The sequence below is a fragment of the Meles meles genome, chromosome 8, assembly GCF_922984935.1.
Source record: "Meles meles chromosome 8, mMelMel3.1 paternal haplotype, whole genome shotgun sequence".
In the NCBI taxonomy this organism is placed as follows: Eukaryota; Metazoa; Chordata; class Mammalia; order Carnivora; family Mustelidae; genus Meles; species Meles meles.
In genome coordinates, this window is record NC_060073.1 from 44,533,301 (window position 1) to 44,556,398 (window position 23,098).

The window sequence follows — 23,098 nt, forward strand, 5'->3', positions numbered from 1 at the left end:
ACCTTACCGGGCAGAGCACAGCCACAAAACCTCCCTGCCTTCCCCCTCCCTCCCCCTGGCCGCCCCTGCTCCTTGGATTCTAGAGCGTCCCCCCAGGAAAAAGCAAGTTGAGAAGGGGAGCATCGGGCCTATCCACGGAAGGTGCCTGCCCCAGGCCCGCAGCCCTCCCCCATGCAGCACCATGCGGGCAGCTGTATAGGCCGCACTGGGGTCCGAGGGACCTCCAGGCAGGGCAAGGAAGCGGGGGCCAGCCTGGATCCGGTGGGCCCACTAAGCACCAGTGACCAGAAGGACTTCCCCATCTCAGTGTAGGCTGCCTCTCCTCTCCTGGGTTTGGGTTTGCCCTGGACTTTGAATTCTGTGTTTTCTCCTGGTGCATTGTTGAACCACTTCAAATACTGGAGCAGTTGTGAATGGCCACAGGCTAACCAACTCTTGCTCTAGAAAAACCCACGATCTCTCCCGCCCAGCTGCCCACTCCAGTCAGCATGCACCCCGAGTGAGCCCGCGAGGCACTCCCAGGCATGCATGAGCTGCCCAGCCAGTCCGACAGGCCCAGGATGGCTTCCTCTGCCTTTTAGGCCAATGCCCGAAGCCTGGAGCTAGGTTGCTCTGGGCCCCCGCCTCAAGCTTCTCTCCAGCTCAAGCTCAAGCTCTAGTAGAAGTCTCCCCCCGCCACCCCCCGCCACTCTGCCTTGCTGGGGGGCAGCCTCAGATAAGGGTCTGATACAAGGAGACCTCGTACAGAGGTCACTGTGGGGCTCAACCTTCACCAACCACAAGGGGGCGCTAAACACACCCGGGGAAATGACCAAGGATGGAAGGTCAAGGATGGAAGGGGGCAGAGTCCTGCTTAACCTTCTCTCCACGAGTTCTCTACCTGCCGCTGGCGGCGTTCTGACGGGCACACATCTTATCTCTGCAGTGACACTGGCCTCACCTCGAGCTCTGAGGCCACATCTGTCTTCATGCCTCCCTCCCACTGACCTACAGACTCTCTTCAAAGGGTGCTGTTCCAGAACATGGACCTTGGGTGGCTAAGCCCACAGGGTCCTGGCCAGGCCTGGCCCACCCTGTTGCCAAGGGACAGGGGAGCTCACTTGGCCTTCTTGGTCTCACCTGCTATCTCCCAGAGCAGCTTGGAGGAGTCCAGGCTCCTCTCACATCCCCAGGTGACACCCTACCTGAGGGTCACAGCCCCGTGGTCATCCAGCCTGTCCCCAAACCCCTTCCCACCCCTCAGCTCAGTTCCAACCCCAGCTGCAGGGACCTCAAGTGCTCTCTGCCAGCCTGACATCCCACTTGGGAGAAAGGGACTTGGACCCCCAGAGACCAACCCTGGGAGGGCTCCTTCTGCTCCTTGCCCCCACCCCGCGTGCCTGCCTGCCCCTCAGCACCCCTCCCCCACCACCCACCCGCCCACCTGCAGGAACGCGAGGCGGCCCAGCTGATGCAGAGTGCCCCCGCCTCCCCTACATACCCTTTCTCATTCCTCCACCAGGTGGGCACGCGTACTCCCCGGTTGATAAGAGGAAGCAGGGTCCGTATCTCTCGCGGGTGCCCGAGCGAGTAAAGGGCAGGCCCTCATCAGGAGTGAGGGCCTGGTCTATGTGGGGGCAGTCTTCGTTCGCCAGCGCGGCCTTCGCCACCTCCCCATTCAGTTTGGAATCTTCAAACATATAAGCAGAAGCTATTGAGACACTGAAAACTGTTTAGTGGGGGAGGGGGACAGGCCAGAGGTGGGGCATTGGCAAAGGGCAGCCTGTCCCTGAGGACAGAATAGCAAGTAGGCCATGGAGGGGGGCACGAGGCTACGGGTTCCCGGCTCATTCGGGCAGCCTGTGAGCTGCCCATGGTGCAGGGAAAGAGGGGCTCCTGGGTTTGCTCAAAGTTTGCAAAAAGATGAGTTGGTGATGGGTCCAGCAAGCGCGGTGCTGGGGGCCGAGCCTAGGGCCCAAGGCAGGGCCGATGAGACAGGGTGGTGTGGATGAGGTCATGGGTAGGGGGCCAGACACAGAGCTCAGGGAGAAGACAAACAGACACTCAGAAAAACTCCAGTTCAGAGAGGTGGCCTTTTCAGACCTCTCTCTCTTGCTGACCAGAGCCTGGCTGCTGCCCACCCACATCTAACAGTTCCTCAAGGCTGCCCTAGCCCCATCTAGACCCCATCTCTCAACTCTACCCCTCACTGGGATCCCACCTCATCATACACTCCACACTGTCCTCCACACACACCCTATCTCATCACTCATCCTGCCTACCCCCCCATTTGGATTCAACCTGGTCACTCTGTATGTCTCCCACCCCAGACCAGGTCTGGTCACTGAGCCTCCTCTGTCCCCATACAGACTCACCCTGGTCGCTCTGTATGTCCCACCCCCCACACAGACCAGGCCTGGTCACAGTCTCCTCTGTCCCCACACAGACTCCCCTGGTCGCTCTGTATGTCCCACCCCCCACACAGACCAGGCCTGGTCACACAGTCTCCTCTGTCCCCACACAGACTCCCCTGGTCACTCTGTATGACCCACCCCCCACACAGACCAGGCCTGGTCACACAGTCTCCTCTGTCCCCACACAGACCCAATTCAACCATCGAACCTGCTCCACCCCCCACGCAGACTTAAGCTAGTCCCTCCGACTGCTCTAATCCCCACACTGATCCCGCCAGCGCTCGCCATCCCGTTCTGCCCGCAGCGGGCCTGGTCAGCTTGCAAAGGCACAACAGGGATGTATGCATGAGGCAGTGACAGCGGGCCATGATTCGGGAGGGCCTCCCATTCCTCTGCCTCCTCGTAGCAGTGTCCCGGCAAAGCAGAGCAGATGGACGTGTAAAGACAACAGTGGCGGATGGACTTGGGTGGGTAAAGAGGAGTCTTGGCCTCTGGGACAGCTGAGAAGGAAGCTGGGGAGAGGTCTGAGGAGACATCCGGTGAAGGGGCAAAGCGTGGCCAGAGCAACCAGCTCTCCCTCTCCCAAGTCCAGGAGCAGAGCTGTGGAAGCCTCTGGAGCTCGTGGAGGTGGCTCTGGCTGGCCTCAGCTCCCACCCATCACTCTTGGGGACTGAGCCTGCCCCCTGCTCTCTGCCCTCAAGACAGAATCTTCCAGGCCAGGGGGGAGCAACTCAGTCCCCACGGTGGGCAACAGAACTCCCTCAAAGACTTCATCTGCGGGGAGAGCCTCAGGGAAGGTACCACCAACATGGGTGTGAACACAAGAGGGGGCTCTCTGAAAGACTAAAGGGGGACCCTCCTCCACGACCCTGTTCACATCATGTAACTACACGCACGAGTGATCCTTCTCCACGTGCACACACTCAGCGTGCCCGTGGGCGGGATCACGGCCCGTGTACACATCATGTCACTACAAAGAGGCAGTCAGTCAAAAGAGAAATGGACCAATCAGGTTTATTCGTAAAGCAAATCCAAAAAAAAAAAAAAAATCCCATCATAATTTTGGAACTTAAAAAAAAAAGTCTGTCGTACAAGATGGCAAAGCATTTCACGTACAGTGCGTTTCTCGACAAATCCCAGGGGCTTCGCTCCCCGATTTATTCTGAACCAGAAAGGCCAGTTACCAAGGTAACTCTGACACCACGTGACTAGGGCCTCTCTGGGGCTGGGAGCTGCCTAGCGCTTGGGGCGTGTCTGTGGGCACACACGTGTGCCCACAGACAAGTCCCGCCTGCCTCCTGTTCTGGCTGGCCCCTGTCTTCCCTCCCAGGGGAGGGGCTGAGGGAGGAGGGCGGCGAGGAGAGAGAAGGGGAGAGGTATCAGGGAGGTGCGGGTGGATGGGGGTGCGGGGTTGGGGCCCACAGTACCCTGCACAAATGGTCCTCAAGGGGAAAACAGCGAGTCCTAGCCGACAGCCTCTCCCTCTGGGAGGGGAGCCAGGGTTTGCTGTCTCTCTGGGGCCATCGTCTGTCGGTGGAGGAATCTACGGCCGGTGGTTCTGGCCTAGGAGTGGGTCAAAGGGTGGTAAAACTTGACGCACCTCCTTTGGCTCTGAGTGATGAGCCCCCACTTACCAGCTTTGCTCCTTGGTGCCCTGGTCCTGGAGGAACTGAGCTCCCAGGGCCTTTAAAGGGCCCCGAGTTGGGCTGGTTTCCCCTACTGGGGCTGGGGGCAGGGACAACCATCAGGCACCTTTCTGTCCCTGGAAAGACTCCAGGTCACGCCTGGGGTCTGCTGCGTCTCTCAAGCACCACCATGCCCTTTGAGGGGAAGCTGTGACTGGGTGGGTGTGTTTAGGTCTCGCTCTGGGAAGGAGCCAGCCTCCCAAGGCAGGTGGTTTATCTGGGGTTTGGGCTGCTCTCAGAAACGGGGAGCATTCTCCCTCCCCAAGTCCAGAGGGGTGGCTGGAAGATAGAGAAACCAAGCAGGGGCCAACTCTCTAAAGCTGGGGAACCCGTGAAAAGGGCCAAAAGTGCCGGCTCCCCCACACCTTCCCGTCCTCCTGCCCCCACGCTGTCCTTTGGAGGAGACGGCCACCGGGAAGCCTTGGTTCCCACCTGGCCCCCCACCAAAGGCTGCACACCTGGCCCCAGGCCCCTCCGCAACCCCCACCCCGCCCGCCTGCAGTGATGGAATGATAGCATGGGCAGCGTCTCACGGAGATGGTTTCCAGGCTTTGAAATGGACTGAGATGAGCATCTGCAAGAGGGTCATTTTTTTTTAAACTTTGGAGCAAGGAGAACCCGGTGCCTGGGCCCTCAGCCAACACGGCTGGCTTTTCCGCCCTGCTCTCCGGGCAGCACCGACTACTTACTGTTCACACCAGCAGCGGGCGCCGGGGGCGGGGGGCAGGGGTGGCGCACGCTGGGGGGGGGGGTGCAGGGTTGGGGGGTGCTGGGCATTTCCTGGGGTTTAGCCCTGAGGGGTCTCCCCAGCGGGGGGCTCGGGGGAAAAGTCCCAGGCTAAGTAGGGACAGTCTGTGAGAGACACGAGCGGAGTATAATCACGAGAACTGGCACAAGTCGTGCAACAAAACGAGGAGAGAGAGAGACATGATTAGTGGAGAGAGAAAGAGAGAAAATGTGAACAACACAGAAAAGAACACCCATGCCTGGCCCTCAGAGAGGGTTCATTTCCCTACTGCTCCCCCCTTGGCCTGCCTGGCGGCCTCGAGGACCCCACTCCGGGCCCCCACTGCCCAACCCGGCCCTCTACCCCGAGTAACAACTTGGTCGGCCCATGCGGAGGGCCCCTGCCCACACCCTGTCTTGTCCCCTCTGCCCGTTCCTGTCACCCTCCCTGCCCCGTGGACTCCCGCCACTCCCAGCACTCACTGTGGCCCGGCAGGGGAAGGCGGAAGGCCAGGGCCAGGGGCGCTGCACACTCAGCTGTTCAGGGGGGAGCCCGCCTCCAGAGATGACCCAGAGGCTACAGTGTGTGGCTCCTGGGAAGCCCAGGGAGCACTTTCTCTGGGACTTCCCAGATGCCGGCTGCCCTCCCAGCCAATGGGCAAAAAGTGGGTCTGGCCACCAACCCTCCCCCATGCCAGCACCCTGCTCACCTATGGTGGGACCCCGTAGCCCCAGACGCAGCACCACAGAGGACCAACCCCTATCAGAGGAGCAGAGATGAACGAGACACACACGTGAATGGACATGGCAGGACAGAGGGAGCACTCCGAACTGTCCAGAGCAGGTGCTCTAGGACCCCGCCTCTAGATGGGGTGGGAGACCCTTTCTGGGAGACAGAGCAGCTTCTCCTGGACCATCAGCCCCAGGCGGTCCCTATGTGGGATGCCCTCCTGGCATCCCCGCCCGCACGATCCCCACAGGACAAATCCCCCAAACATGGAGGCCATGCCTACCATGGTATAGAGGAGACCAGATCACCCCTCACAGACACACAGACCTGAGGCTTCAGGACAGACTAAGAGGTGGAGGTGAGGGAAGGTGTTGTTGACATGACTGGGAGGCCTTGAGTCCTTGGGGTCTGGCCCTGGGGAGTTGCGGGACGGGGGGGGGGGGGGGGGGGGTCAGGGTTGGGGATGCCCCAGAGCCCAGCAGGCTGCATTTAGCCTTAAACCAGATTCTAAAAGCGGAATTGGAAAATCAGATTTCTTTGAGGCCACCTGATTGTCCTTGGGGATGGAGCGAGGCTGGAAAGGCCCTAGGGGCTGTGTCTTACCTCTCTCAATTCTCGTAGGGTCAGGTCTCCACCCATATTTGCCTTCCTCACCTCTGCCCTCCCCCCGTGCAACTCACAGATGCCCCACACCCATCTGGGTATGTGGCTACAAGCAGAGAAGGAAGCAAATGGGAAGGGACCCCATGATGCTGAGATGGAGGTCCCTTAAGGACCACACACCCTGGTGACAGATCATCTGGGTCTCACACACCAGCTTTTGGAAGGAGTGTTCTGGTAAGGGAGGAGGCTCCGAGGGGTCTGGGAGCCGAGGAGGACAGGTCTGGACAACAGGACAGCACCTCCAGGCAAGTGAGCATTCGGAAAGGGAGGGCGGGCAGAGTGTGGGGCTGGGGAGAGAAAGCAGGAAGGCCTGGGCATCTGGGCTCCTGAGGGCAAGCTTGGGAGGCCCCCAAATCCCTCCTCAGCCAAGGACTGACCAAGCCAGGGCTCTCTGGGCCCCTGAGATCTGGGGTCAGGGACCAGGAGGCTCCTAGGAGCAGGGCTGCCATGGCTGGGGGGCCCAGGGGATCCACCAGGAGTGAAAGGGCTTCACAGGTGTGCTGCAGCATGGGAAGAGGGCTGTGTCTCTGGGACTAGCTGGTGTGCATGTCAGAACACGTCTGCACTTGGTGTACGCACGCGCGCGTGTCTGTGTGTGTGTGCACCCTCAGCACATGGAGAATATTGGCATTTTCTAGGAGTGCAGAGGAATCTGTGCCTGACTAGAGTGAACTGGGGATCCTTGGTAGGCTGGCCTGGGCACCCAAGCTTGGGGCACTGATCCTGAGGGCCAAGTAGCGCCATAGGGATGTCACCCAACTTTGAGCTCTCCCTCCTGGGGCCTGGACTGAAGGTGGGGGCCAGGCCAGCCCACACCCTCCCCAGAGCCCCAGGAACTTTCCTTGCCATGATGGCAGCTCCTGAAGTCAGACGTCCACCTAATCCAAAGCAGAGAGGTGGGGTGGAAACTTTCCGCTAGCAGGTGCCTCCCCTGCTGAGCAGGAGCCATGCCTTGGCCAGGGGGACGCAGCCCTACCTCAGGCCCCCTGTTCCAGCATCGGAGACCCTCGCCCACCCCCTGGCCTGGCCTGGGACACTAACCATGTTCTTCTTGAGTGCCTCAAGGAATCCAGGAAGCAGGGAGGGGTATGGGACCAGAAGAAGGGGCGATAGAGCCCCCACGGGCAGAGAAGTGGGCCTTGGGGGTACTACGCTAGGCAGCACAGGTATGTAATGAAGCCAGATCGGGAGTGGGACGGGGTGGCGGGTGCGTCAGCAGGGAGCAGGAATGAGGACTCCTTCATCCGCTGGGGGAGGCCACCCACACCAGGGGAAACGTGCTCATCCAGGGTTGAGCTCGCCTGCCACGTCTAGGCATGGGGACATCCTCCATAGACTAAATGCTACCTGTCACTCACTCAGCCTCCCTCACCCCGGCACCTCTTAGCTCAGTGTTGCCATTCTTCTCTGGGTCATTCATCTCCTTGAAATCCCTGTGTCCACAGAATAAGTCGATGGTATTCCATGGGTAGAGGTAGACTATGGGCTTTATATCTTCAGACCAGAGCCCCATGATCAACTTTATGTGCTATGTGCAGGTTCTCATAAAACTGAGATAGTCCCATAACAAACCACTAGCCATGGAATATGAGAATATATCCCACGGTGACTAGTATTGTTTCATGGCCCCCCTCCCCCCCCGGCCCCCCACTGAATTCACGGGAATGTGGCTGGACACTGGTCTGGTTGTCACGTATTGCTGCTGCAGTCCCTACTGACGGACATGGGGAGGACCCTCGGTGGGAGGTGGCTGCTGGTCCGTAGTGCTTTCGCCTAAAGCTGCCCGGGATGGTGGCCCCCGCTCGTCCTTTGCTCACCAGCCGCTTCCATCAGAAGGCCACTGGAAACTCCCGCTCGACCATCAACCCAAACAGACAACGTGAAAGCTAGAGTCGCTCCAACAGGTTCCTAAAGATAAACGCTAAACTCTAGAGTGGTGGTAGAAGGTGAGTTGGTTCGGCATGCTATGGGGTAAGTAAGCTTGTTATGGAGGGCTACAGGCGTCCCCGAGGACGCACCTGGAGCTAGGCAGCCGGAATCAGAGCAGGAGTTCTACTCAGCTGTGGAGACAGGCTCTGTTGCGGGGTGAGAATCCTTGCTACTGCCTTTGCAGGGACCCTTCTGCCCGATCCCATGCACCAGCTGTGCTCTCTGCACAGCTTGAAGGGGGCCGAGGGAAGACCAAACCAGAAGCTCTCTGGTGTTTCCGAATCACACCCACCCCTGCCCTGCCCTGCCCCAGCCCTGGGACAGTGGCCTGAGTCAGAGACTCACGCTTGCCTCCTGCCCACCGAGCAGCAGCCCCCTGGGCTCCTGCTAAGAGAGTCCTCAGCAACCTTGCGGGCCATGTCGTCTCTTCCGAACCTCACGAGACCAGAGCGCCAACCTCCTTACCCAGGGCCACCAGTGAGGTTCCTCCAGCAGGCTCTCGCCTTGTGAATTTGGCTGCCCAGCATCTCCCTGGGCCCCCGGGCTCCACACCTCGAGACCGAGTGCGGGGTCCCGGGTCGCCCACGGAACTAAGGAAGCAGTCTGACTGAATCTGGAATCATCGCTACGGGGGCAGAGGTGAAAGGTCAGATCGACATGCCTCTAAGAGGTTTCCTACCTGCTCTGTTAATTTCTAAAATTTCTTCCTGGGCCAGCGGGCATGTGTCACTCTGAGTACTGTGGTGTGGAGAGTTTACGACAGATTTACAATAATTGGGAGATCCCAGCTGCGGTGGCCGTGGAATATGCTTCTTTTTTTTCTTTGGTAGTTTCTGCTTAGCCATGGCTAAGGAGTAATACATCCCAAAATTGTTCACGATGACGGGCACAGGCATGGCGATGGTGAGCACGCCCGCCAGCGCACACAGCGCTCCCACCAGCATGCCGGACCACGTCTGCGGGTACATGTCTCCATAGCCCAGCGTCGTCATGGTGACCACGGCCCACCAGAAGCCGATGGGGATGTTCTTAAAGTGGGTGTGCTCGCTGGCGCTGGGGTCATTGGGCTGTGCCCCTATCCTCTCGGCGTAGTAGATCATGGTGGCGAAGATCAGGACGCCCAGGGCCAGGAAGATGATAAGCAGCAAGAACTCATTGGTGCTGGCGCGGAGAGTGTGGCCCAGAACCCGCAGGCCCACAAAATGGCGGGTCAGCTTGAAGATGCGCAGGATTCGCACGAAGCGGACGACGCGCAGGAAGCCCAGGACGTCCTTGGCGGCCTTGGAAGACAGGCCGCTCAGGCCCACCTCCAGGTAGAAGGGGAGGATGGCCACAAAGTCAATGATGTTGAGCGAGTTCTTGATGAACTCCACCTTGTTGGGGCAGAAGACCACACGCATGAGGAACTCGAAGGTGAACCAGACCACACAGACGCCCTCAATGTAGGTGAGGAAGGCCTCCGTCTCCGCCTCCCGGTAGTAGCGCACTTGCGTGCCGTTCCGAACATTCTCGATCTCTGTCTTGTTCACGATGGGGTTGAAGCGCTCGTGGGTCTCCAGGCAGAAGGTGGTGATGGAGACCAGGATGAAGAAGAGGGAGGCAAAGGCCACATACTGTGGAGGAGAAACACAGGGTCAGAGGGAGGCCCTCCCACCCAGAGCAAAGCAACCCGGGGTACCTGGGCGTTGGCTCTGGTCAGAGGCCAGGCCGGGGGAAGACGCCTGCTCACCGCCCCCTCCAACATGGGCCAAATGGACCGGCCACCTTTCCCTCCTCACCGAGGGAGCACCGAGTTAGGATGCTCAGGGAGGTAAGAAGTTGGGGCAGAATTGCTTTGTTTTCACAAATGCCTTTCCTTTCCTCCTGGATGCACAGCTCAACTCCATTTGCCAGGCTTCCTTGGGGTTAGGTGGGGTCCCGTGACTGAGTTCACGGTCGGGGGACAGCGCGTGAAAGGGATGTGTGCTAACGACAGGCCAGGCGCTTAGCATCTTTCTACTCAATCTTCCAGGCCCTCTTTCCTCCCCCAGCTGCCGGTTACATGCTGACGCTCTAGGAGCCAGAAGGGCCACCACAAGGACGTAGCCTCCGTCCCTGAAAATAAAAACATCCACTAAGTACCTGAGTGGGAAATCAACGACTGAGGTATTAAGCTGCTGCGATTTGGGGGTGACTTAGTTAAGCACTTAGCCTACCCTGACTGATAAAAGTGACTTTGCCTGCTGAGGCTCAAGGTGGCAAAGGAATGAGACGGGGCTGTGGTGGTGGAATTGGGCCCCTCAGTGGCCATATGGCCCAGCCCTCCTCTTCCTACCACAGTCCATTCACGCTCTTTTTCAGGAATGTGTACCTCACCGATGTGGTCTCTTTTGGGTTCTCTCAAGTCTAAAACTGCAAAGACAGATATCTGCCCCAGGGACTTAGACAGCTTTTACACGCCCCCCACCCCACCCCCATCCTCCTTGGACTTTCCACCACCAGCTTGGAGGTGAACATCCCATTCTTGGAGGTACTGAAATACAGGCTAAATGCTCATTTGTCAGGGATACTGTGTTGTAGCTTCAGTATCAGAAGGACAACTGGACTAGGGGTCCTCAAAGGCACCAAAACCATAGGGTCTGCTTCTCCTGCTGGGTATGGTAGTGGGTGGAAGCGAGGATGGAGTCACTGGAGGGCTTTCCGAACATATGTGGCTGCCTCCTCTTCTCCCCATCAGTGAGAAGGAAATGGCTGGGATGGCCCAGCCTGTCCAGAACCACCGGAGCCCCTGGAGAAAGGTTCAGGAGCTCCTTTGGTTTGGTTTGGTGGCCCCATCTGATGACCCCGGGCTTCCTAGCCCCCAGTAGACCTGGGTCCCTGAGGAAAGAGAACCGAGGAGCTGGCTGTCCTGCTAGACTGAATTCCAGGCAAGGCCTCTTCTTACAGCCTCCAGTTGGGTCCCCCAGAGCTCTAGAAGAACCCCAGCTAGTCAGTTCTCCTCCAGGTGTCCAGTTGGTCATCCTTGCTTGCATGTTCCCATAGCTCCCCTTCCTCTGGGGCCCTTTCTCCCAGCCTGTGCAAGACACAATGTCCCAAGCCAGGCCGTCTTCTGGAAGCAGCCTTGGGCTACAGTCTGGATGGGGTGACCCCTGTGTTCTCCAGAGCTGCCCTCACAGAGAACTTCAAGGAGGGCCAAGGTCCCACACTGTATCCACAACAAGAAGCAGCCATGCTGCTTCTAGAACAATGTAGTCTGCAGAGATGCACCCCCTCACCCCCCACACCTTGTGGTGCTCGTTGGTGTGGGGGCAGCATTGTAAGTCCAAGAACAGCCCTGTCTGGGTTGACCATAGCCATGGGACCTGCCACATAATCTGGCATGGATCTAGAAACCGAGAACTATGTGGACCTTTCAAGGAACATTCTGGTTTGGAGGAAGGGGAGAGGAAAGGGGAAGCAACAAAGACAGCATTTTAGAATGTCAGAGTAAAAGAAGCCTTTAGAAAGTATCTGGCCCAAGACGCTACATGCTACAGATGGGAAGTCTGGGGTCCCCCAGACAGGAAGAAGTCTTGGGGCCTTGTGCTATGCTCATAGTTCCGTTGGTTTTAGGACACTGTACACTTTTCAAAAATTTTATCAAGACCACTATCAAGTATGATCCCTGTGGATCCTTCCTTCTATCCACAGATGGATCCCTCCTGGCACTCATCTATCTCTCCTTCGTCTCTTCCTCCCCACCCCCTCCCTCCCTCCCATCCTCCCTTTCATCCTCATATCCATTCCTCCTTCTTTCTTCCTCCCTCCCTCCACTCCTTCCTTTCTTGTTCCTCTCTCCCTTCCTTCCTTCCCCCTTCCCGTCCATCATGCAGGCAATCATTCTTCCCTTCCCTCCTCTCTTTTCCTTCCCTCCTTCTTCCTTTAGTCCCTCCTTTCCTTCTTCCCTTTCTTCCTTCCACCTGCCTGCCCATCCATCCATCCATCCATCCATCCATCCATCCATCCATCCTTTCTCCCTTCACTCTTTACCAGCCACCAGGTTATGGCCAGCAGAGTGGAATAAAGCCTCAGCCTTGGGGAGCTCCCTGCCCAGCAGAGAGTAAAAGACACACGCAAGGACAAGTCCAATGCAGTGGACTGAAAAGAGACTCTCCCTCGGGCCCTGGAAAACAGGTGGGGTTTGGACAAGGTGGGGCAGGGTAGGGACTAAGCCGGGTCTCCCAACTCCAGAAACAGCTCTCTAAGGGTCTGGATAGGGCAGACCTGGCTCACCCCAGAAGTGGATTAGGAAAGCCAAGTGGCAGCAACTGCGAGCAGCCACCACCTCTGACCCATGTTTATCTAGCTCCAAAGCTCCTGCCATCACCAACGTGGCCAAAGCTCCTAGAGCTAAAAACACCTTCCAAAATGCTGGTTATTTGCCTCCAGGTTTCCTCACAGGCCCCAGAGGCCCAGTCATCAGGCTTGGCACTCACCGGATCCCAAAGGGCGGGTCCTGCCCCTGCCCTGGGCTTTTTGAGAGAGGAGGACTCGCACAGCTGCGGAATGTGGAGAGGCGGGGCACCCTGCCTCCCTGAGCTCCCCATCCTGACCAATGACAGGAGACATGAGGCACCCCCCTCCACTGCCTCATCAGCCATGATCTCCTCCTCCCAAGCCTTCCCCCACCTGTCCTCCTTCGTCCCCTCTGCTCACACGTGATACTCATTCCGTAGGACTACTGCCATCAAAGTCAGCAGGCTTCCGGCTTAGAGTCCAGTCTCCATACAGCTACCAGAGGGAGCGACCCATTGGCGTCCCAGCCCTCTGCCCAGGCCACCCGACCATGCTGCCCACAGAGAGGAGCCATGACACAGGGGACGCTCTGCGCCCGGCCTCCCTGGCCCAAGAGCTCACTCCCTACCCGCACCCAACATTCTCGCCACACACAACTCTCTGCTATTTCGGACCCCCTTCTCCGGGTCTCCCCATCTCTGTGTCTTCGTACCTCTAGAAAAACCCATTCATCCCTCAGTGCCCCCGCTAAGTAGCCCTACTCCTGGGACCCCTTCTCCAGGTGAGGCTCCTCTTGGAGCTGAGGCCTTAACGAAGCAGCAAATGAAGGGACCCCCCAAGGAGTCTCTAAATTCACCCCCAAGGAGACAGCAAACCTGTCTCCAACGCCAGCTCATTAGTGCTTGGGGAGGCTCACGGGAACAGCCCCAACAGGGCCCTGATGTCCCAGGCGCCTCCGCCGGCCCACAGAGCTCTCACTCCACCTGCCCCTCTCACAGGCCGTCCTGATGGGAACACTTAAAGCCCTGGAAGAGGGTGGGTCTTACACAGTTAGGGTAGGAAAAAGTATTGGTTCTTAGCAATCCATGGAACATCCTGCCTAGATTCTTTCCTCTCTGGGCCCTAGTGCCCAGGGAGTTGGCAGGGGCAGGGTGGCAGTCCAGCCCAGCCCAGAACCCAGCACTAGGACTAGGGAGGAAGCAGGGAAAGTGGAAGCCAGGCCTGCCACCCAGCCTCGCCTTCCCGGGCACCCCCCTGCCTGGTCTCTGCTGCTGGTAGGCCTGGTCCTCGGTCACAGGCCAAGCCCCAGCAACATCCAGGCCCTCCGGAGGGCCCCTAGGAGGGCTGTAGAAGCCGGTGCCCCTTGCTCGCTCAGACTGCCATATTCTCGTATGCCCAGAGACCAGCAGGCCTGCCACAGCGCACAGCCAAAGGGAGAGCTCTCCTCCAGATGATCCCAGCTCTCTTTGGTCCATCCTCGGAGAAGCTGAGCACAGGAAGGAGGGGGCAGGAAGCTCCCAAAGCTAAGGACCCACTCGGCACCGTTAGTCCTCTCTGACCTAATGAGACAGGGAGTCCTACCCTACTGTGCCAAAAAGGAAACCCAGGTACACAGAGGTCAGCGACTAAACCAAGGGCTCAGAGCTCATGATGAGGCTGAAGCTTGGACCCAAGTTCATCTAGCTCTAGAATCGAACCTACTTCCACCAGCAGAGCTGCCAGCGCACCTGGGTGGTTAGTCCTGTGTTCGGACACCTCCATCCTGGAGCTTGGCACCCACAGGTCAGACTCCCTGAGGGCAGGTTATGTCTATCCTGGGGAAGGAGAGAACTGGGCTGCCCGGCCCCCCAGTGAATTGTTCTTGGGCCAGCCCAGCTGCCCAGGACTTGCTAGCTCCTGGGACAACAGCAGCCCCAGGAATAGGGAGGCTGCCCCCGCCTCATTCAGGGAATCACCACCAACAGCAGCCTTGGATGGGCTCGCCTGTGTCCCCACCTGGCCACCTCCTCACACACCCAGAAAAGGGCAGGCTGGGAGACAACCCCAACTTGTTCAAGGGGCTCAGCCAGAGGGACTGGGCAAGTGTGTGGGGATGGTGCATTCCTGGGGGTGGCCGAGCCCTGGCAGGGAGCGACGCTGGGAGCCACGTCTGCGGCAATCCCGGGCCGACGCTCTCAGGACAGCAGGGGTTGAAGGCAAGAGCAAGGGCAAGGGCTGCACCCTACGTGAGCCGTCCGCCTCCCAGAGACCGCGGACAGACACAGCTACCCAGAGCACACCCTTCACCCCTTACCCTAAGCGCATTCGCCGTCCATGCAACCACACAGTCTACAGCCCTGGGGAGTGCACATCCGGAGATGACACAGGGGCCAAGGGGCTGTATGGAAGCACACCCACAGCCCCCTGCAGCTTTAGTCCCCCTGCACTGGGGGCACACGATGACGTGGCAGCCATTCCCGCACGGCATTCTCACTATCATACAGTAGAACCCAGGCCTGGCCACCCGGCTAGCCCCTCCTCTGCCCACCTCACCCCTGCAGGTGTGGCTGGCTCAGCGTCTGTCTCTCCCACAGGACAGCAGCTCCAGCCCGCCTTGCCTCTGCCTCCTCGGCCTTCCTCGATGCCCTCAGCTTGCCTCCCCACGGTGATGGTGCCAGTGCCTGGATTTCCAGGCCTTACATCTGCCCCTCAGTCCCCAGCTGCCTGATTTCCTGCCCACCCCTCCGGCCCCCCGCTGCCAGGCCTCGTCTTCCTTCTCTAGCCCACCCCAGCGGCCACCTTGTCCCCCACACCCAGGATCCAGGCCGCTATAAGACCAGCGTCTCCTGGGCTGCTAGTTTGCCAGGGTAGGAAGAGAGGCACAAAGGGACTTTTGCCTGGCAGCCCAGGGACAGGGACAGTTGTCACCTAGCCTGGCCACCGCAGAGGCCACCTAGTGAAATTTCAAGACAACACAGGCAAGATCGCCTGATAATGCAGCATAAACCCAACCAAGCTGGTAGTCCTGGCTCCCCCCCCCAAACCAGAACCAAATCACAAACTGTGAAAGACCCACCAATAGTGTTCTAGAAAGTGGTAGCCATGGCAACAGAAGGAGGCATCCCATTTCTATGGTAACTGGGGCGGCGAGGCTGTTGGCTGTAAAGTCAGACAAACCTACTGAAGCTCTGTTGACTTTAGAAGATGTTTTATAAATCACCAAGTTATTTTTATGGTAACCCCGCCCCTGAAACCATAAATCAGAAAAGCAATTTACTATCTATTAAAATGACCAATATGTGCTATGACTTTCATTTATAAATTATGTATGCCACAGTCATCTGTAGAAGATTGTGCTTGCCTTCCAGAATTGTTCCAGGGTTCGCGGTGGGGATCTGCATGCTCGCAGTCTGGCGTTCCAGGAACAAGGCAATGGTTGGACTGTGGTGCATGGACCGCCGTTCGGGTCTGGCGCTCACGTGCTGCATGACCTTGGCAAGTCACTTCCCTTCTCTGGGCCTCAGATTCATCACTGGTACACTGAGGGTTGGACTTGGTCCCTTCCGAGATTCCGAGACCAGGCAAGGCTGCAGGCAGTGGGGCTGATCACGGGGCCCCTGGCTGCTGTCCAGGCCCAAGCCCCCTGAGGCTTCAGGTCAGTTTTTTCGCCTAATTAAATCTGCCCAGCAGGGGTATATGGCGTTTGAGTTAATCCAGGCGGAGTCAGTGATGCAGAGCAGGCGGGATGGCCAATTGGACTAAATAAATTGTCAGTCGAGTTGAGTTTGGAAACTGAATTACACTTGTCTGGCCTTCCTGGGCTGGGCAGGCCCGTGGCACGCTGAGCTGGCTGAGGGCTGCAAGGGGGCAGCAGGAGAGGTGCCTCTTTGGAGTCTAGTTCTCTTTTGGTCTATCAATAAATGGGGGGCCCTGGGCAGTCCATCCCAGCATCCAGGTCCCTGCCCCTGTTCCTTTTCACTAGTCCTTCCCCCTTGGCTCCCAGCTCAGGGAGCAGCAGGTGGATGAGTGCCCCACGATGCTACACAGAGGGGGTGAGTGGAAGTGTGCGAGAGTTTGTGCAGAGAACATAACACGGCCGAGTGGGCACCTGTTTGGGCAAGTCCATGTTTGTGGGAGAGTCCGGGGGGAGAGAGGGAGAGACTGTCAACGCTGAGTGGGTGTAGACATGGTGAAGGTGTATCCCCTGTTTATGCGACCGGACTCCAGGCATGTGTGAAAGGCTTGTGTAAATGGTCAGCATGTGTAGTGTGTGGTTCCTACAGGTGGTAGGAGTGTGTGTGTGAGTGTGTGCCTGCGTGCACAAGTGTGTGTGTTAAGACACATATGAGGAGTGGTGTGTGTGCTTGTATGTAGATAAGGACATGTATGGGGTGTGATATGTCTGCGTGTGTGTGTAAGGACAGGTACGGGATCGTATGAGGCTGGGGCACGTATGAGCCCTCTCCTAGGGAAATCGGGCTGGCTAGGCACTCTGGACACATGTTCTCTGAGATAACACCCAGCCCAGGGCTGTGACCCTTTTCCGTGCCAGAGATGGTCATTCACACACTAGCCCCGGGGTGTGCTCCTTTCTCTGAAACTGTCTCTGACTGAGAGAAAGAGGAGAGAAAGGGCAAGGGTAGGGAGAAGGCCACAGGGATGCAGGGCTGTGGTGTTCAGGTCAGAACCCCCGCCTCCTGTCACACTCCCCCTCTCAGTCCTGGGACCCAGCCTGGGCAGTGGGGGAACCGAGGCCAGGAAAGGCAGGGCCCAGGCCTCCAGCCTTCCAGAGAGGGGCTTCCTTGAATTCCCTCACGACCCTAGAGCTAGGCCATATCCAGAAAGGGCTGCCCCGACAGCTATGCGGGCAAATTTGGAGGCGGCCGCAGTTTCCGTTTTCGTTGCTTTCGTTCCGGGATGCACATTCTTTTATCGCATTTTGGAAATGAAAACATGTCATAAAATGTACACATCCTTAAAATAGTATGTCCAACCCCATCCCTAGTGTGCTATTATTCAACTCATGTCATGTCTTAGATCGATGGTGCTTAGACTTGTGAAAACATGGTCGTTAGAAACCCCAAACACCAGGGAAGAGGAGGCCCTCAGAGGATTCTGGTCTAAAAGCTGCCCCCTGTGGCATGAATGGAGAAACGGAGGTCCAGCAAGGAGGCCCAGCAAGGGAAAGGATCTGCCCGAGGTCACAGAACTCTGAGGGCGGACAGAGATAAGAGCATCAACACTGGGCTGCAGCCTGGAGCTTTCATGGTCACAGCGTCCGAGGCTTCGCCTGAGATGCCCGCCCAGGCCTCTCTGCTCCCCGGGCCCCACCCGCCTTCCAGACCCCAGGCCAAAGGGAGGCACTGGCTGGAGCAGAAATGACGGGATCTTGAAGTCAGAAATGACAGGATCCTACCTCCACCTCTGGCCCTCATGGGTCCCAGCACAACAAAGTGCTTGGGATCAGAGCGTCGCAGACTTAGAGAAGTGAAGACTCTCACAGTCATGACACAGGAACCACCGGGTTGGGAGGCAGCTGGGGGACTGAGGTGGATGTGCCCCTCCCCCCATCCCAGCACAGCAGCACTGCCCTTCCGAGAGCCATCCACGCGGCAGGAGTGAGGCTGGGCGCACCGAACGCACCCGCGCAGGCCTGGCTAAGCAGCACGGAGACCCATCTGCCCGACCGGGGCTAGCCCTGGTCCTGGAGGACACAGGGAGGAGTGTCCCTGAACAACAGCCCCTGGGAGCAGTCTCTGGGTGCAGCACCAAGGAGAACTTATTGGTGACAGCCAAAGCCAGACCCCTCGGAAGGGTGATAGGGAGGCTGGAAGTAAGAAGCCCTCCCTGGGGGCTGCTGTGGGGGCACGCAGTGGGCAGGAGTGGGCTGAGGCCTGCATGATGGACAGGAAGGCGGTGGGGTGTGCTGGAGGAGAGGGACTCAGCAGAGACACAAATGCAGGCTCCTTGGTCCCATGCTCAGAGACAGGGTCAGTAGGTGTGGGTGGGACCAGAAACTGACCTTCGACCTGGGCCCTCCATGGCTCTGATACCTCCAGCCCCATCCTTGCACTGGCGATCCATGAGGTCGGATGAGACCCAAGCACTGGGCAGCTCGGTGTATAATGAAGCTCATGAGCCCGGGACACCCCGGAGACTGGGAAGCGGGCAGCGTAGCAGGAGGCGAAGGGCCCAGGCCTGGCTTCAGAGGCCCGAGTTTGAGTCCCAGCTCCACCATGGGCTGTCTGCCCGCAGCAGGCAAGTGAGCTCTGGGAAACGCAGCCCCATCGTTTTTTAAGTAGGGACTCTAACAATAATAATAACACAGCCTGGGAAGTCGGATGCTACGGAGCTCCTAGAGCAAAAGGCCAGGTGTCTAGGCTTTCCCTAAATCCCAGGCAGAATTCTGGGGTTGGGAGACACCTCGAGACTGCCAGTTCCCTTGCACACTAGGATTCCAGGAGTTGGGCCAAGGCTTCGTTCTACAAAAATCTAAACACAGCATTTTTCCCCCTGAATTATTGGGGGCGGGGGGAGGGTGGAAGTTACAAGGAGCAGCAGCAAACAGCTAACGAGAGAAACGTTTCATTTCAGAATTTTTCCCTAATGTTTTCCTCTCCTGCTACCATTTGCCTGCTGACAAACTGGGAGCAAATGAGAGCCTCATGGGAGCCAACAGCATGGCCTTCAGAGCCCACTTCCTGGGGCCACAGACCCAGGCAAAGCCATGTCTGATACCCAGCATACCAGCCGCCCGCCAGTGAGGGACTGTCCTCAGGGTAAGGGTGACTTCACATGCCCACTGCTACATGGTTATCCACGTGAGCCCCTGCCGTGGGCCCGGGAGCAAATGAGGCTTGGTGGGCAAGGACACCCAAGGTCATAAGGCAAGCAGGGTGGGAGCCAGAGCTCCTGGCATTCTGGCCTAACTCCGGTGATAAGATGGAGGCTGATGACGGCAGCTTCTGGGGCTCGAGGGGTCCCTGCCTCCTGCGCTCTCCTTGCATCAGGTCACCGAAACCTCACACGGGTCTAGGGGGAAGTTTGACTGGTATCATTTTTCAGACGAGGAGGCTAAGGTTTACAGAGGTGGAGAAGCTTGCCCAAGCACCCAGAGGGCCTCTGCCGCGCCATCAGTCCCAGCCTGGTTCGAAGGCCTGCTCTCCAGGCCTCTCGTGGGCCCCCCCCCCCCCCCCACTATATCCACAGTGCAAGTCAGCCTAGCTGTGCCCGAGAGCCAGACCTGGCTGCTCCGGCTTGATGTGGACCTTAGACAGCCCCAGCGAGCTACACAGGCCTGTGTGCCTTAGGGAAGCAGGGCCGTGTTTTCCCCGAGTGCCCCTTGAGTCCCCCATACCTGGGGGCCCTAGAAGGTCCCACCAGAAGCCGACATCCCACCCACTCCTGTGACCTGAGAGTGCCTCCAGGAGACCAGACACATATATCCTCACCCATTAGCATGTTAAAGTCGGAGAAACACCAGTATTCCACGCAGGAAATTGTTCTGTTTCAGAGTTCCTAACCATGTTTCTCTGTCTCTGCTGCACTTGCTGACTTCTCTGTTCATGAGTGATGAGTGACAGAACACTTCAGAGTTCCTCTTTTGCTCTGGCTGCCAGGGAGCTCAGTGACATTCGATGCTCAAGTCTGAACTCATCTTTCACCCGAGTGCATGGTATCTTTATTTCTTCTCTTTATTATACCACTCCCGTGTTTTTCTTTCTTCTTTATTTCTAAGGATTTTGTTTGATATATATATCAAAGCTTTTGGTGCCACAGACAGTAATAAGAACTATGTGACTGAGGCTCCTAGATAAGGAAGTGAGTAGGAAGGCGCCTCCCATCCAGGAGATATAGGCCTCCCATCTGGGCAACTCAGTAACCCTGAGGCAGATGTCTCTGATGGTGGCCACCAGTGATGGGGACCTCCCAAGACCACTCATCCTGGCTTTGGACAGCTCTAGAGGTATGCATTGATTTTGTGTTTAAGTCAACCTCCCCGCCTTTCTCCCAGCAATTCCAGTTCTGCCCTCTGGGGTCATCGGAACACACCTGCTCCTTTTCCCTGTGACAGCCCTGTCCACACAGGCAGATGGGCCTCCGGACCCACCGCTGAGCTGTCCCTCCTGCAGGCCAGGCCTTCCCTGGCCTCCACCACATTCCCTCTCCTGGGCCAGCCCCCCTGCTTCAGAGCCCGATTTGGTTAAGCGCTCACTGTGTGTGGCTGAATGGATCACACACTTTACCCTTTCGGATTCCCACAATTATCTTGGTGGCCAGAGTGTTTAGCTTTGTTGAGCCCCACTGTGCTCTGCTATGAAGTAATAATGATCGCTATTACCAATGTGATCTCATTATCCTTAAAAACTTCTGAGGCAGAGATCATTACCTCCATTTTGCAGATTAAAAAAAAAAAATTGAGGCTCAGCGTGGTAAAGACATGTGCCAAAACACCAAAACCCACAGAGCTTGAAAGCAGAATCCAGGTGTCTCTGACTCTAAAACCACCCTACCCCACGCTTCCACTTATAAATCTCTTCCACGTCCATCTAGGTAGCCTGGGAGGAGGACATTAGTCTTCCCATTATGATAACATGGGGTATAGCTGTCGACACTATAATAATCCTCACATTTTGAATCACATATCACACACACACACACACACACACACACACACACACACATATCAACAGCTGTGCCATCAGCAGGACAGTCTTGATTGTCCCCATTAGACAGATGAGAAAACTGAGGTCCGCAGCTCCATCATCTCCCATTAGGAATCTAATGGGAAATTGCTCCCAGGGCCCACCTGTATTTCTGCATCGAGTTAGTGGTCTTGATTCCCAACAAGGGTGTGCATATGCGTAGACATATGCATGTATTGTGGAGAGGGGAATAAAAGATGGCCCCAAGAGGGACAGCTCAGGGAGGGCAGTGGACGCAGTGCAGGTGGGACCACAGTTGACTGCCCACCTGCTCTCTCTCCGGTGAATATTTATGCCTTATCCCCGGACTGTGCAGGGCACAGAGTGAACAAAAACTGTCATGACCTCTGGTAGGTGAGGCTGCCATGTATCAAGGAAACATACAAGCAAATATATACCTGTATGAGGTGATAAGGGCTTTCAGGGGAAAGCACAAGGCATCTGATGGGACTTTAACAACATGTCTTGAGGTTCAAGTGGTTTCTGGGTGGAAGTGACAATTGTGCAGAGGTTGGAAGGATGGGTAAGAACCAACGAGGGGGAATGCAGGTTGCAAGGAAGAGCAATTTAGGCAGAAAGAACAGGAGCCATTTCCAGTCCTCCCATCCCTTGACCGTCAGCAGCATCTGAGATCGCCCATCGCCCCCTCCTTTATGTCACGCTCCTAGGCTCCAACCATCTCTTGATTTTCTCCCTACCTCACTGGCTGCTCCTTCTCGATGTCCTTTGCCAACCTCTTCCCCTGCCTCGAGCGATCAGGGTGCCTCAGAGCCTTGGTCTTCTTCCCCATATACATGCATTCCCTTAGCGATTCACCTAGTTTCCAGCCTGAAATACCACCACCCATTCAAATAGCACCGAACCCTCCCCGATGTCTCCCTGCAGCTCAGCCCTTCTCCTGAACTCAGGACTTCGGCCTCCGACTCCTTAGCGTCTCCGGGGGGAGGTATGATAGCGCTGTCCCCAACTTGATGCGCCCCCTGAGCTCCCGCAGAGCCCCCACATGCCAGCCCATGAAGCAGCAGCTCCATCCTTCTGGACGTGCCTGCCCCAGACCTTGACATCTCTCTTCCTGCCACACCTCGAATTTAATCTGTAAGGAAAGGCCACGGACGAAGCTTGAAACCAATCCAGAGTCTGACCCACCTGCCCAGCACTACCCTTACTACCTCCATCCCTGGCGAGATCAATCATTTCCCCCCCCCCCCGATTATGGTAAGAGCCCCTTCACTGGTCTCCCAGCTGTCACAGTTCCTGGTGCTGGAGAACTATTTGCAACAGACCAGCAAGATGATCCTTTTAACATAGAAATCTGCCGGTGTCCTTTCTCTGCTCAGAGCCCTTGCACAGGCTCCCCGTTTCTCTCAGAGGAGGAGCCAAGGTCCTCCCGTTCCATGCAGCCCCTGCGTGATCTGGTCCCACGCTGCCCCCCCCCCCCCCGCCAAGTTCCTCTCCTGCTGCTGTCCCCTTCACTTGTTTCAGCCACACCCGCCTCCTCAAACATGTTCTTGAAACATGCCAGACATACGCCTGCCTTAGGGCCCCCTCACTGGCTGTTCCCCCCCCCCCCCCGGCCAGACGCCCTTCCCCAGGTATCCTCACAGCTCATTCCCTCGGCACCTCCCGGGGCTTACTCTCAAGGAGCACCCCCCGCCGATTCGAGCTTCCTTCCTCTCCTTCCCCTCACAGCGCGGACCATCACGGACTTCCCCAGCTTTACTGAGGCATAACTTACAGCGGGCCACGTTCAGCCCATCTGAGGGCCCAGCTGCGTGAGTGCTGGTACTTTCCACCATCTCATTTCCTTACTTCTGATATTGATTCTTGGCCTCTCTTCCACCTTAGTATGTAAGTACCGCGAAGGGGCCAGATCTGGGGATCAGGGACTGGCCCAGCTCTCAGGCCCAGCCATGTGCCACACACTAGTAGGGAAAAAGGGGCCCCTTTCTCGGGGACCAGGAGCACAGCTAAGCACCAGGACGGCCTCCCTTCTGTGGGAAGGTCATGGATATATGCCCATGTCTGTTTGTCTCA

At 57.4% G+C, this 23,098-nt stretch overlaps 1 protein-coding gene across 1 annotated transcript in view; it reads right to left on the reverse strand.

The window, feature by feature from the left end:
* Window positions 1–23,098, reverse strand: part of KCNC1 (potassium voltage-gated channel subfamily C member 1) — a 44,125-nt gene that overhangs the window by 2,012 nt on the left and 19,015 nt on the right. Inside the window, exons 2-3 of the mRNA XM_046016022.1 lie at window positions 8,806–9,739; window positions 1,481–1,669 (exon numbers count right to left, since the gene is read on the reverse strand). Coding sequence (XP_045871978.1) covers window positions 1,481–1,669; window positions 8,806–9,739 — 1,123 coding nt within the window. The remainder of the gene's footprint in view (window positions 1–1,480; window positions 1,670–8,805; window positions 9,740–23,098) is intronic.